General features: G+C 34.3%; 2 protein-coding genes and 2 pseudogenes across 3 annotated transcripts; 2 read left to right on the top strand and 2 right to left on the bottom strand.

Moving 5' to 3' along the window:
- Nucleotides 1–47: 47 nt before the first annotated feature.
- LOC147948634 (G-type lectin S-receptor-like serine/threonine-protein kinase At4g11900 pseudogene) lies at nt 48–440 on the top strand (annotated as a pseudogene).
- A 4,082-nt stretch (nt 441–4,522) lies between these two features.
- On the top strand, nt 4,523–9,635 carry LOC104748744 (G-type lectin S-receptor-like serine/threonine-protein kinase At4g11900). Of its 2 annotated transcripts, XM_087477097.1 has the most exons (8): nt 4,523–5,209; nt 6,848–7,524; nt 7,605–7,739; nt 7,814–7,968; nt 8,150–8,360; nt 8,474–8,711; nt 8,919–9,069; nt 9,164–9,635. In XM_087477097.1, the coding sequence occupies exons 1-8, from the start codon at nt 4,557–4,559 to the stop codon at nt 9,461–9,463; spliced, it is 2,520 nt and encodes an 839-aa protein (XP_087333223.1). In that variant the 5' UTR covers nt 4,523–4,556; the 3' UTR covers nt 9,464–9,635. The 2 variants fall into 2 exon arrangements, with proteins under 2 accessions (XP_087333223.1, XP_087333228.1); XM_087477102.1 differs by lacking the exons at nt 8,474–8,711; nt 8,919–9,069; nt 9,164–9,635 and having other exon boundaries at nt 4,523–5,217; nt 6,856–7,524; nt 7,608–7,739; nt 8,150–8,371.
- Nucleotides 9,636–9,736: 101 nt separating this feature from the next.
- Nucleotides 9,737–10,295, bottom strand: LOC109126361 (cysteine-rich receptor-like protein kinase 45 pseudogene; annotated as a pseudogene).
- A 4,074-nt stretch (nt 10,296–14,369) lies between these two features.
- LOC147948633 (uncharacterized) lies at nt 14,370–15,263 on the bottom strand. The gene has a single exon (XM_087467914.1). The coding sequence runs from the start codon at nt 15,261–15,263 to the stop codon at nt 14,370–14,372; it is 894 nt and encodes a 297-aa protein (XP_087324040.1).
- Between the last annotated feature and the right edge of the window lie 158 nt (nt 15,264–15,421).

Here is a 15,421-nt window from a genome sequence, read left to right as displayed (position 1 = left end):
GAAGTCTTAGGATTAATTCTTCATCACTGGTTACTTGCAGCGGCTATATGTCACCGGAATATGCATTAGGCGGGATGATTTCAGAGAAATCGGATATATATAGCTTCGGAGTGTTGTTATTGGAGATCATATCAGGGAAAAAGGCGACAAGGTTTGCTCATAACAACCAAAATCACAGCCTTATCGCTTATGTAAGTCTTTTTATATTATACATCTATCTTAACTAAAGAAGTAAATTAGCTTTGATCAAACCCAAAATATATGTCCTTCAGGCATGGGAATCTTGGTGCGAAACAAAAGGTGTAAGCATTATAGATGAACCACTGTGTGGGTCGTATTCCGAAAAAGAAGTGATGCGCGGTGTGTTCACATCGCACTTTTTTGTGTTCAAGATCATCCTAAAGATAGACCCACGATCTCGCAAATCGTTTATATGTTGAGCAACGATACCACTCTCCCGATTCCGAAACAGCCAACTTTCTCAAACGTATTGAACCAACAGTTAGCGTCATCTGACTACGTGTTCTCTATAAACGAAGCAACGCAAACAGAGCTGGAAGCACGATGAATAATAACAATACTTTTTTTTTTTTTTTTTGTAAATGAATAATAACAATACTTGATTGGTAAAACTGTTCCTATCCTCTGTATTAATATTTGATAAACTGCTCACGTGGTTTTCCAACGTGTTGAGTAAACGATGATATTAATGTCATTAGAAAACATACAATAATAAATAGTTCCTATCTAGTTTTTACTTTGATTAATTTTAGTACTCAAACATACAAGATCATTCTCATCGTAAACTCTTATCAGTCAAATAAACAGAGCACTCAAGCAGAGCTAAGGATCATGCTCAATCTTCTTAACGTCAAGCGGTGAAGGTATGGGTAACTTATCAGAGCTATGACCCGGACAGTTCTGTTTCTTCCTCCGCAAGAAATCGGCCAGTGAAGACCGTTATCTAAGTTGTCTCTGCATCACTAATGTATCACATCGATGGATTCTCTCCTCTAGTTTAGCATCTCATACATAACCTAAAAGAAGACAAGAAATACGATTAAGGAAACAAAACTTAACCATCATAGACACTTTTGCTTTTAGGACACTTAAATCTATTTCATCTATGTATCTTACATAATAAGAGAAGGTTTTTTCTACCTTTGCCTGTCAATACGACACTTGGCGCATTATATTTGTGACACATGTCTTTCTCACTAATCTTAAATTTAACATTTTACATACTTCATTTTTTTGATATCTTATATGGTGTATAATTTTCTTTAAAAAAAAAATTTACATTATTACAAAAATACTTTTCTTCCAACTTTTAGTTTTAACATATAATATATTTCCTAATGAAAGCATATACCATAGAACCTACAAATAAAACTACTGATCAAACCAATTAAAACAAAAAAAAAAATACTTATAAAATAAAAATTAAAGCCAAATTCATTTATGATAGACTAATTTAAAAATGTTCTAATATATTTAAAAAATCACATTGTATTCAATAATCATATAGATTGTATTAAAGACAAAACTCAGATAAAATTAAATTAATATTTTATAAGTTACAGTTTGACTGTCTTTAAAACGTATGTACTACAAGAAAATAAAATTAAAATTATTGCTTAATCTCCCTATGAAATAATAGAAATCAATAGTTTCAAAGAATAATTTAATGGTAATTATACTATTTATTTTTAAATAATTAGAAAATAGAGATAATATATCAAATCTAAAGATATTAAATTTGACACACTTTTCTTTTCTTAAATTTAATTCAAAATTTAATGCGAGATATAGTATAAGATATTTCATAAATTTTTATGACTAAGCCATATTTTAATATGCATTTATTCCAATTTTTTAAAAATATTAAGCATGATTACAAGATTAGATAGTAAACACTGGAGCATATGGTAAATTGTGAATATACTTATTAATTATTCAAAATAATCATTGGTGATTTTTTCTGTTACCTTGTAAAACTTATTGTCTAGATTCATAATCTCATTAGTATAGTACAAAATTCAGGTTTTAGAAGTTTAGTTTATTGATTGGATGAATTTGAGCCGGTCTGATTTTTTTCCCCCATATTTTTTTAAAAATTATCAAAATCTGATGGAAAAGTCAACATATAGATATGTTAAGTTCAAATATAGTAACTAAAAACATTTAGATGTAAGTTAAAATAAATTACGAATGTAGTTATGACAGAAAAATAAAGAAAATGTTGATGATTTTTTTTGATTAAATTAAAGAAGGGAGGAAGAAAATGTTGATGATTTTTTTTGAGTTTTATGGGCTTGTAGTTAATTGGGTTCAAACTATAATTAATTAGGTCAAAATAAAAAAACAGGTGTCAGAAATATAGCAAGCCAAGTGTCTTCTCCTTAGAAAAAGTTGAAAAAAACCTTCATTTATGATAGACTAATTTTAAAATGTTCTAATATATTTAAAAAATCACATTGTATTCAATAATCATATAGATTGTATTAAAGACAAAACTCATATAAAATTAAATTAATATTTTATAAGTTATAGTTTGACTGCCTTTAAAACGTATGTACTACAAGAAATTAAAATTAAAATTATTGCTTAATCTCCCCATGAAATAATAGAAATCAATAGTTTCAAAAAATAATTTAATGGTAATTATACTATTTATTTTTAAATGATTAGAAAATAGAGATAATATATCAAATCTAAAAATATTAAATTTGACACACTTTTCTTTTCTTGAATTTAATTCAAAATTTAATGCGAGATATAGTATAAGATATTTCATAAATTTTTAATGACTAAGCCATATTTTAATATGCATTTATTCCAATTTTTAAAAAATATTAAGGATGATTACAAGATTAGAGTAAACACTGGAACATATGGTAAATTGTGAATACACTTATTAATTATTCAAAATAATCATTGCTGATTTTTCTGTTACCTTGTAAAACTTATTGTCTAGATTCATAATCTCATTAGTATAGTACAAAATTCAGGTTTTAGAAGTTTAGTTTATTGATTGGATGAATTTGAGCCGGTCTGATTTTTTTCCCCCATATTTTTTTTAAAATTATCAAAATCTGATGGAAAAGTCAACATATAGATATGTTAAGTTCAAATATAGTAACTAAAAACATTTAGATGTAAGTTAAAATAAATTACGAATGTAGTTATGACAGAAAAATAATTGGAATGTATCTATTGTTGATATCAATTTTTTCTGATTTTTTCTTAACTTCTATCTACACCAATTGACATGTTGGAGAGTTTACTTTTTATAATTAAAAGAACATAATGAATAGAGACAAGGACCGAGAAATAACCCATCATCATAGAATTATAGCACATTTTAATTTAAGTATTCATATAGAGTTTCTAATCTAAAACAAATTTGTTAGGAGGCTAATTGAAGAAAATCAAACTGTAGCAACAAATTGTAAAGTCAAAAAGAAAATCAAATATTAAGATTGAGTTAAAGAAAATATAAAGTTGTAAAACCACTCGCAAAAAGATAAATATTTACCAATTATTTTTCTTTACGATTGATAATAAAACATAATTTTTATTTATTTATTTTCAGGGTTATTGAGTTTCGATAATAATTTTCTGTTTATAGAGATCTAGCGAATCATCATATAAGTCTTGATCGCATCCATATATTAAAGCTTTGGAAAAGATGTAGGGAAATATGAGATTTATCTGGTAATATTTGTAACTTATTTTCAATACTCAATTTTCGTCTTAAATGTCTGCTATATGGTCTCTAAACAAACATCATGTGTGCTAAGACTATCTCCAATATATATTCTGTTTTTAACTCTAAAATAGAATATAGTTTTTTCAATGTATCAATCTATAAATAGTGTAAAAAAGTAAAGTTGCATATAGAGTAATCGTACCATTTACTCAATTTTATAGTAAGATATATAGTAGGGTTAGAGTAAATGTTACTCTATAAAATAGTATTGATTTTAAAATAGAATGTGGTTAGAGATGCTCTAAGAACCTAACAATTTATCACAAAACAATAAAATCCAAAACATAAAAACTTTAAGGGATTCTATTACTTCAATCAAAAAAATTTCAAATATGTTTTGTTTATTTTATTTTGCATCCAAACATTAAGAACCATATATATAAAGGAACATATATTAAATATTTTTTGAGAAATTCTTATTAAAAAAATCCATTTCAAAAATATATTTCTATATTTAAGATATATCATAATTAATAAAAATACAATTAAATATATCTCGCGCATTGAGCGAGCCTATTTCTAGTATATATATAAGAGAATGCAATTTTGAATTGTCATGACACTTTAATATAATTTCTTTTATTCTCATCATTTATCATGCTTAAAGATAGAGTCAACGAGGTTAGGAGCCAAGTGGAGACTTTTAAAATGCATTTAAAGCTTTTTTGAAAGTTAAAAAGGAGTTTCTCTAACATTAAAAGAACGATTATAGTCCCTTGCTCTGGATATTTCCTCGAGGGTCAAGAAGACTCTTTCAAACGAACTTGTGATCGGTCATACGAACATGGAGACTTGCAAGAAGAACTTGTTATTCATCTACTTGAGAGTCTTGATGTTCTTGTCTTATCAAGTTTCAGATGTTTCTTGTGCAACTGACACTATATCTACCAATCAACCTCTTACAGGAGTTCAGACCATTGTTTCGAGTGGTGATATTTTCGAACTCGGTCTCTTCAACCCAGCTCCAGCTCCAGGTAACTATAGATTGTACATAGGCATTTGGTATAAGCAAATCACTCCGCAGACCGTTGTTTGGGTTGGGAATCGAGAATCTCCTGCTCCAGAGATAGAATCTTACAACTGCTCATTAAAGATCGTAGATGGGAACTTAATTCTCTATGATTATATCTACAATGAAACAATTTGGTCGACTGGTGTTAATTCTAGTAGGAGCAAGGATGTTCAAGCTGTTCTGCTTGATAGTGGTAATCTAGTCTTAAGAGATGGGACTAATTCTTCTGCACATGTGTTGTGGCAGAGCTTTGATCATCCCTCGGATACTTGGCTTCCAGGTTCTAAACTCGAATTTGGAAGCAAACTTCTCACTTCTTGGAAGAGTTTGATTGATCCATCACCTGGTCGATACTCTCTCGAGGTTAATGCACATTCCCTCATCACGGTTTGGACAGGTACTAAGTCATATTCGTCGAGTGGACCATGCATTACAAGAAAACAAGCTATTTGCGAGGGAAGGTTTCCTAGCGATTCCCTCGCAAATAGCCTATAGCAAGGGATTTGCGAGGAAAGACAATCCCTCGCAAATCGCTTCTCGCAAATTAAAAATCTCGTAAATCCCTCGCAAAATTTGCAAGAAAAATCTTCCGTAACATATCCCTCGCAAAATATGTCTAGTAAATTTCTCGCAAAAATTGCTATAGATTTGCGACATTTTTAAAAATAATTATATATTTGTTGTCCCAAAAAAAAATTATATTCATGCTATGGATTTGTGAGGGACCATAAATAATTATAAAAAATATAATTAATAATCTTTAAGAAACTACGTTAATCTATTTAAAATTTGATAATGTTACCAAAATAAAGAAAATAATGATTTTTCTTTATTGAATAAATAATGATTTCTTTTATTAAAAATTAATTAAAAAAAATACAGATTTGTATAGACATATATTATGTATTGTCGATGATTGTGGTTCGCGGCGGAGGCGAAGGTGAATAGCGCCAGAAGATATGATGGCAAAGGGAGATCGGGAATATGGTGGCAGAGAGAAGAGGCAGCAGCAGAGGATATGAGATGCGACGGCTTATAATATGAGACGCAACGACGGAGGATGAGATGCAACGGTGGTGAACTTTTGATATGTAGTGGTGAACGACGGCGAGAACTTCGAGCTGTGGTGGTGGTGAACAGCGTTCGATATTTGTTCCAATGAACGACGACGGGAACTTCGAGATGTGGTGGCGTTGAATGGCGAAAGGTTGCAGATGGAGCTTCGAGAATTGTGGAATGAGAAGGGATAATGGTGAATGGCTTAACTGATTCATGAGATCTGGGGAAGGAGACCAACGAGAAGAAACGAGACCAAAAAGGAGAAGAAGAAGAAGAAGAAGTGAAAAAGAAGGAGTAGATTTGGTCCGTTGGATCTAAGCTTATCAACGGTGGATGATGTTATTAAAGTGCAATCCTTGTCTCTATGGATTAACCAATGGGAAAATTTCATTTTCTTAAGTTAATAAAATCCATATAACTCCTTTTAAAACATTATTACCACTTAAGTTTGTTTTGTTTTTAAAAGAAAACAATCCAATAATTATCATACTTTTTGCTAACAAATTTTAAAATCCATAGATTTACATAAAAAGAATACTGCCAATGTTTATTATTTAACATGTTTTAAAAGTAAATAAAATTTTTTTGGATGTTTTACAGAAATTTTGCAAGATAATTGCGAGTGACTGTAGCAAATGGTTCTAAAAATCATTTTTATTATATTTTATAATTTTTTTATAATTTTTTTTTTAATTTGCTATGAATTTGCGATGACACTTTTAATTCCATCGTATATCCCTCGCAAATTTGCTATAGATTTTATCTTCGCAAAGCTGTCGCAATATTGCGATGGATATGCGAGGAATATTAATGTCCTTACACATCTCTCGTATATCCCTCGCAAATTTGCAGCGGATTTGCGAGGACACATCCCATCGCAAATTTGCGAGGAATTTGCTATGGATTTAAAGTTTGTAGCAAATGTCTCGCAATTCCAAGGCAAATTTGCGAGAGATAATTTCCCTCGCAAATATTCCTAGCAAATTGATTGTTTTCTTGTAGTGATGGGATGGTCAACTTAAAATGTTCAAGGGATTTTCAGAATCCAATACTAACTTGAGTTTCAATATGGATGATTCTTACATCACTTATTCAATAGATCCGAATAGCACATATGGTTTGTTCATGGATGTTTCCGGCAGGTTCATGCTGAAAGTATGGCGTGAAGACTTCAAGTCATGGGATGTGAAATGGTCTCAACCAGACAACAGATGTGCGGTTTATAATTATTGTGGATCTTTTGGGATTTGCAGTGATACAGAAGAGCTTACTCCATGTAGCTGTGTTCCAGGGTTCAAACGAGTATTTCGTCAGGACTCCAATGATTTCTCTGGTGGTTGTATGAGGGAAACAAAACTTCAATGTGTGCATCAGGGAAATAACGAGTTTCTTCCTCTTGAAAACTTGAAATTAGCCACTGATCCAACAACAACATTGGTGTCGACAGCAAGTCTTGATACGACGTGTGCCTCAGTTTGCCTAGCTAATTGTTCTTGTGAGGCCTACGCATATGATGACAACAAGTGCATGATGTGGACAAGAGATGCTTTCAATCTGCAACAACTCGAAGCAAATCAGGGACACACATTTTTTCTCAGACTTGCAGCTTCAAATACCCCACCTGCTGCTTCAGACATCTCACCTACATCGTCAAACATCTCACCTGCAGCTTCAAACCACGGTTAGCGTGCATTGTCAATAAAATAAAATGAAATGAATGAATGCATAGAAATATATTTTTAAGCTTCATTTTGTACTCAGGAGAAACCAAGGATCCTAAAGTCAAAAGAATCGTGTTACCCGTTATACTATCATCACTAGCCGCAGCTACTGCATTTTCCCTTGGTTTGTATTGTTGCATTTCTTCAAGAAGAAGAGGAAAGATAACACAAAGAGGTGAGATTGGAACATTGCATAAACTTTTCAGTTAACAAAGATTTATTCGCAAGTTTCTGAAAGACGTTTTACAGACAAAAAACAGAGCAGCGAGTTATTAGAAGGTGGCGTAATTGATGAAGATGGAGAACATATAAGTGACCTTAATCTACATGACATAATGGCTGTAACAAATGCTTTCTCTGAAGAATACAAATTAGGAGAAGGCGGTTTTGGTCCAGTCTACAAGGTAATAATACTTGAAACAATATGATTAGTACTTATGGGCTTGTATATTAGATAAGGTGGTTTAGATAAAATTCTAAACAAGTAGTTACTACAGTATTCACATGGCGCATGTAGTTCTAAAACTATTTTAAATTTTGGTTACAGTCTTACAATAGAGTACTTGATTGAAATACGTCTGTCAGGGAAAACTACCAAATGGGTTGGATGTGGCAATCAAAAGGCTTTCAAAGAAATCAAGTCAAGGTTTGACAGAGTTCAAAAATGAAGTTGTTTTGATAATAAAGCTTCAACACAAAAATTTGGTGAGGCTTTTAGGATACTGTGTTGAGGGGAACGAAAAACTCCTAATTTACGAGTACATGTCGAATAAGAGCCTTGATGTGTTACTCTTTGGTGCGTGGTGAATATATTTATTCAAAACTTTTTAATTTTTAACCATAAGTATTAGATGAATTTTTTTACTTTTTAATTTTGACTTCTCAACGTTTGGTTTTGGGCACATATAGATTCTTTAAAGTCTAGGGAATTGGATTGGGAGACGCGTATGAAAATAGTTAATGGGACGACAAGAGGACTTCAATATCTGCATGAGGACTCACGTCTCAGAATCATTCACCGAGATCTTAAGGCAAGCAATATTCTTCTCGATGATGAGATGAATCCTAAGATCTCGGATTTTGGAACCGCCAGGATCTTTGGTGTCAAGCAAACTGATGATAACACCCAAAGAATCGTCGGGACATTGTGGGTGTACATCTCCTATATGAGTTCAACTCTTTCATTTGTATCAAACACTAATTTTTCATTCTTCTTTATGTTCATGTTTATGAGTATTTTCATCAACACACACACATATATATTGACAAACATTATTTACAAATCGTAAACACAAACGTACAATTTATGAATGATGTTTAAAAAAAACTAAAACATTGTTTTTTTTTTTTTCAGCGGTTATATGTCACCGGAATATGCATTAGGGGGCATAATTTCAGAAAAAGCAGATATATATAGCTTTGGAGTGTTGTTATTGGAGATCATATCGGGAAAAAAGGCGACAAGATTTGTTCACAACGACCAAAAACACAGCATTGTTGCTTATGTAAGTAATATATATCTCAAAAGCATTTATCTATAGTCAAAAAGCACTTATTAGATTTGATCAAACTCAAATATATGTTCTTGGTCAACTTCAGGCATGGGAATCTTGGTGTGAAACAAAAGGTGTAAGCATTATCGATGAAGCACTTTGTGATTCGTATTCTTTGAAAGAAGTGTTGCGGTGTGTTCACATCGCACTTCTTTGTGTTCAAGATCATCCTAAAGATAGACTAACGATATCGCAAATCGTTTATATGTTGAGCAACGATGACAATCTCCCGATTCCAAAACAGCCAACTTTCTCGAACGTATTGAATGGTAACCAACAGTTAGCGTCGTCAGACCACGTGTTCTCTATAAACGAAGCAACGCAAACAGAGCTTGAAGCACGATGAATTATATTAATAGTACTTGGTTGGTAAAAATGTTACTATCCTCTGTATCATTTGGTAAGTGTATTTAGTTAAACTCCTCACGTGATTCTCTAGAGTGTTATCTGAAAGATGATATATTCTTTTGTAACATTCAAGATCTGTTATATATAGTTTCACTGAATTTTGGCACAGACACAAGAATGCAACAGAAAATTACATAATCATTCTCATCATAAACTCTCATTAATCTAATATACAGAGCATTCAAGCAGAGCTAATCTTATGCGATCATGCTCAATATCCTTGACGCGAAGATATAGGTGACATGAAACTGACAGAGCTATGACCGGGAGATAGAGACGGTGACCAAGACAGATTTGTTTCTTCCTCTGCAAGAAATCGATTACCAATGAATGGTTCAGGCAAAGGCGTAGATAAACAACTAAACCAATGAAGAACTTTATCAATACTCGGCCTTGTGTCTGCATCCTCATCGATACATAACAAAGCAATGTGAATGTATCTCAAGATTTCGCTTATCGAATCTTCTCTTTCTTCTTCTCTCATCACTTCATGGATCACATCGATGGCTTCTCCTCTGTTCCAGCATCTCATAACCTAAAAGAAGACAAGAATTATGTTTAAGGAACCACTTAACCATCATAGACACGTTTACTTTAATATAATAAACGTGCATGTTCAATTAAAAAATGAAATGAATGAATACATTTTTAAGCTTCATTTTGTACTCAGGAGAAACCAAGGATCCTAGAATAAGAAGAATGGTGTTACCCGTTATACTATCATCACTAGCCGCAGCTACTGCATTTTCCCTTGGTTTGTATTGTGGCATTTCTTCAAAGAAAGAAAACACAAAGAGGTGAGATTGGATTTTTGCATAAACTTTTCACTTAACAAGATTTATTCGCAAGTTTATGTGAGTTAGAGTGTAAGTTCTTGGGAGCTTAGTAATCTCAAAGATACATTTTGGTGAAAATGTTAGTCCACACATCATTATGAATTAATTGAGATTAAAATTATTGTAAATGAAAAAGATTAAGAAGAAAAAAACTAATTTGACCATCGCATGTTGATGTCTATTGATAATATTAATTTTACTAGATGTTGAAATATCGTAATCAACTGTAAGAGTTAATTCTTTGCTGATTACGATATTTTAATAGTTGACTTTCCACATGCCTATGTAAATTTTACTAGTTGTTAACTTCCCAACAGTAAGAGTTGACTTCTCGCCGGTCAGAACGTAAGAGTTGACTCGCTGGTCAATAATCATTTTGCGAGATCGGACGATTTAGAAGGAGAGAAGGTTACCAATTGGGCATTGTGAAGAAGAAGAAGGGTTCGGTTCAAGTTCTTAGCTATAGAACTTCAAAGAAACTTTAACGATTAAGAACACAAGAATTCTAAAAGAATAACTCTCTTTTATTAATCTTTAGGAAACTTTCTCAAAACCTAAAGCTCTCTCTTGTTCTCTCAAACTCTTAAGTTGTGCAACATGCTCTGCACCTCCTTATATAGAGAACTAAAACAAAACCTATTCCTATTAGAATTTGTTATATTTAGATAGCTCCCAAATATAACTTGTTATTATCCTAATCCTTTCAAAACCAATACTTAATAGGATTAGGATTCCCAAAAGACTTCAAGCTTCTTTCAAGCTTAAGTCAACAATCTCCCCTTTAAGGTTGAAGTTCACCTCATCCAAGTCTTGTATCCCAATTAGCTCCCTCATCTCCTTGAACTTGATCCTTCCTAGAGCTTTAGTCAAGATGTCTGCCTTTTGTTCATTTCCAGGAACATGCTCCACTTTCACTTGACCATTCTTAACACACTCCCTTATAAAATGGTATCTAGTATGAATGTGCTTACTCCTACCATGGAATACAGGGTTTTTGGTCAGTGCTATTGCCGACTGGTTGTCGATCCGAATTGTGACTTTCTCACAAGATAAACCAGTGACTTCACTAAGCAAGTCCTGGAGCCATATTCCCTGCCGTGCTGCCTCTGTTCCAGCCATGAATTCTGCCTCACAAGATGATAAAGCCACAATGTCTTGTTTTTGTGAACATCACGAGATTGGACTATCCCCAAGATAAAAGATATGCCCAGTTGTGCTTCTACCATCATCAGGATCAATATTAAAACTACTATCGCTGTAGCCTACCAACCTAGGCACCTTTGCAACCGAACGTTTAAACACTAAGCCAAAAGAAGTTGTGCCCTGCAAGTATCGTAAGCATTGTTTTAACGCAGCACCATGAGAAACCTTTGGATTTTGCATGTACCTGCTCAAAACCCCAACACAAAAACTTAAGTCTGGACGAGTATGAATGAAATAGCGAAGGCAACCAATAGTTTTCCTGTAGTACGTAGCATCAATGCCTTCTTCTTCCTCTGATTTTGCTAACTTTGTTCCAGACTGCATTGGCGTAAGGACTCGATTGCAGTTAGCCATACCTGCTTCTTCTAGGATCCTCTTAGCATATCGTTTCTGAGATAGCATAATCCCACCATCAAACTGACATACCTCAATTCCCAAATAGTATGTAAGTTTTCCAATATCACTCATGTCAAACTTGGTGGCCATCTCCTCTTTGAACTCAGTGATCACTCGAACATCAGTTCCTGAGACAAATAAGTCATCGACATAGACAGCTACCACAAGAAAATTTCCTTTCACCACCTTTCGATAAACTGATGGTTCTTTTGGACACTTCTCAAACTTTAGCTCAATAAGAATCTGATTCAGTTTATTGTTCCATGCTCTTGGGGCTTGCCTTAAGCCATATAAAGCCTTCTTGAGTTTATAGACTTTATCTTCACTCCCCTTTACCTCAAAGCCCTCAGGTTGCATAACATAAACAGTTTCTTTTAATTCACCATGTAAGAATGCTGTTTTTACATCAAGATGATGTATCTCCCAACCTTTTGAAGCTGCAAGATTAACTAGAAGTCGTATTGTTTCTATTCTAGCTACTGGAGCAAAGACTTCCTCAAAATCAACCCCATATTGTTGTACATATCCTTTAGCAACCAAACGAGCCTTATGTTTATTGATGCTTCCATCCGAATTCTTCATGAGTTTAAACACCCATTTTAAGCCAATAGGTTTGACTCCATGAGGTAAGTCTACGAGATCCCATACTTGATTCCTTTTGATCGAACAAATCTCATCCTCACAAGCAAGTGTCCATTCTTTGACTCCCTTAGCTTCGAGATAGCTTCTCGGTTCATCATTCAAGTCTAATAATAACAATTCTCCTTCTTCATCAGCGAGTAGTGCATAATCTTGAAGATATTTTGGCTTAACAATCTGTCTTGCTGTCCGTCTTAATATAGGTTGTGGAGGAGCCTGCTCTTCTTGTATTTCTTCATTCTCGACATTCGCGAATTCACTTTCAGAGTTATTACCAATATCCTCCTCATTCGTCGCATGATCATGGTCCCTCTCATGATTCGAATCAATACTCTGTTCTGAAACAGAGTCTGCATTCTCATCTCCCTCTTGGATGCCATGATTACCGAACTCACCAAAAATAATACTGAAACTTCCAGCCTGCTCCTGCTCTTGATTATTACCATTCCAGTTCCAGCCCTTTGTTTCATCAAACACCACGTCACGACTCACTATTATTTTTCTTGTTCGTGGCTCCAATAGTCTATATGCCTTTGATCCAGGTTCTGTTCCCAAGTGAACTGTAAGTCGTGATCGATCTTCTAATTTTTTTAAATGGGGCTTGTCGATCTTGGCATAACCAATACAGCCAAAGATACGTAGATGCTCAACGTTTGGTTTTTTGTTTCTCAAAGCTTCATACGGAGTCTTGTCTTCAAGAGCTCTTGTCATAATCCTGTTTAAGAGGTAGGTGCAGTGTCTAATAGCTTCTCCCCAAAGAAAGTTAGGAACTCGCATATGCTTCATTACACTTCTTGTCATCTCCAAGAGTGTCCTGTTGCGTCTCTCAACAACACCATTCTGTTGAGGGGTATATGGTGCAGTAAGCTGTCTTTTAATGCCAGACTCTTCACAGAAAGTGTTAAATTCTTGGGACACAAACTCGCCTCCTCTATCCGTCCTGAAGGTTTGTATAGTAGTCCCTGATTCTTTTTCAACATGTTGTTTGAAGGTTTTAAACTTTTCGAAAGCTTCACTTTTTTCTTTGAGCAAAATCGTCCACATGTAGCGACTGTGATCATCTATAAGGACAAAGATATATTTGTTTCCAGCAGCAGTACTTGGCGAGATTGGACCGCAGAGATCTCCGTGAATGAGCTGAAGAACCTTAGATGCTCTGTATGTAGTTGCTTTCGGAAAAGTTTTCTTAGTTTGTTTCCCTAGTAGACATGATGAGCAGATATCTGTATTGAGAACAAACCTCGGTATGCCTTGAGCAAGGTCCTTTTGCATCATGTTCTTCAAAGTTTCAGAGTTGACATGTCCTAGTCGAGCGTGCCACCTGCTACTTTCACTTATGGTCTTTGAGAGAAGACATGTTGTGTTTTTTATTCCCATATGCACTTTGTATAGACGATTTTGAGATCGTTTTGCTCTGACAAGGAGCTTCCCATTCTGATCATGCATGGTCAAGTGTTCTCCTCGTAGTCTGATGTCACACCCTGCTTCTGTAGCTTGTCCGAGGCTAATGATGTTGCTTCTAAGACCTGGAATGAAGTAGACATCTAACATTCTTCTTGTTTCACCATTCGTATCAATGAAAGAAATTGCTCCTTTCCCTTTGATGTCTATGCGCGAATCATTGCCAAACCTTACTTTTCCTGTTATGGATTCATCAATTGCATCAAAATATCTCTGATCACCGGACATATGATTGCTGGCACCGTTGTCAAGGTACCACTCGTTTTCTTCTCCTGTACATATCTCAAGCTGACTCGGTATGCAGTGCTTTTAATTCAAGTAAACGATCTCATGAATCATAAGAACATCTGCGTTGTGTGTTTCAGTGTTGTCTGTTTCTTCAATCTCTTGGAGTTTAAGCATCCGATCTGGGCAGTTGGAAGCATAATGCCCAAGTTTATCGCACCTGAAACACATAATTTTAGATATGTCTCTTCCTCCGTTTGACCTACCTCGACCTCTTCCTCTGTAATTAGTTCTTCCTCCGCGTCCTCTGTATCGATAGTCTCCATTGTATTCTCGAGTTTGATCCTGACTAGCATACATGAGTTTCCCTTGATCTTCTTGTGTATCTTCCTCGTCGAAGATACGCTCCTCATAGACTTTCAAGCGCCCTATGATCTCTTCAAAGCTTGTAGTATTAAGGTTCAAAACTTGTTCGAGTGAAGCGACAATGTGAATATACTTTTTCCTAGGGAGACTGTTAAGAAATTTCTTAACTATCTTTGATTCATCAATATCGACTCCAAGGGCTGAAGATTTAGTAGAGATTTCAAAAAGTTTTCCCACAAAGTCATCTATTTTGTCGGAATCTTTCATCCTAAGTCTTTCAAATTCAGACATTAGGGTCTGTAATCTAGCTTCTCGAACTCTGTCTGCTCCTACATGTCTTGTTTTAATAGCTTCCCATACCTTCTTTGCGGTATCCAGTCCTCCTACTTGTAGAATAAGTGACTCTGGAATCGATTGAAACAACAGCGCCATAGCTAAGTTGTTCTTTTCATCATCGGTTGAGTCTGCTTCTACGACCTCCCAGACTTTGTTAACCGCAAGAGTGATTTTCATACGCATGGCCCATACTGTATAATTCATAGAGTTTAGCATAGGACATGAAATCGTTGATCCCTCTTTAGGTTTAGTTGTTGCCACCGTAAGATCTCCCATAGTGATGTTTCACTCTGATAGCAAATCAAGTTCTTAGCTATAGAACTTCAAAGAAACTTTAACGATTAAGAACACAAGAATTCTAAAAGAATAACTCTCTTTTATTAATCTTTAGGAAACTTTCTCAAAACCTAAAACTCTCTCTTGTTCTCTCAAAC

The sequence above is a fragment of the Camelina sativa genome, chromosome 2 (assembly GCF_030686135.1).
Source record: "Camelina sativa cultivar CO46 ecotype springtype chromosome 2, ASM3068613v1".
In the NCBI taxonomy this organism is placed as follows: domain Eukaryota; kingdom Viridiplantae; phylum Streptophyta; class Magnoliopsida; order Brassicales; family Brassicaceae; genus Camelina; species Camelina sativa.
The sequence above is the reverse complement of the archived record's forward strand: the minus strand, read 5'-3'. Positions and strand labels throughout refer to the sequence as shown.

Bases quoted from the DNA above. Each gene is read 5' to 3' on its own strand.
- LOC104748744 (XM_087477097.1), top strand. From the start codon at position 4,557: ATGGAGACTTGCAAGAAGAACTTGTTATTCATCTACTTGAGAGTCTTG. The intron at 8,361-8,473 runs GTGCGTGGTGAA...GGGCACATATAG, and splicing joins CCTTGATGTGTTACTCTTTG to ATTCTTTAAAGTCTAGGGAA. The intron at 8,712-8,918 runs GTGGGTGTACAT...TTTTTTTTTCAG, and splicing joins CAAAGAATCGTCGGGACATT to CGGTTATATGTCACCGGAAT.
- LOC147948633 (XM_087467914.1), bottom strand. From the start codon at position 15,263: ATGGGAGATCTTACGGTGGCAACAACTAAACCTAAAGAGGGATCAACG.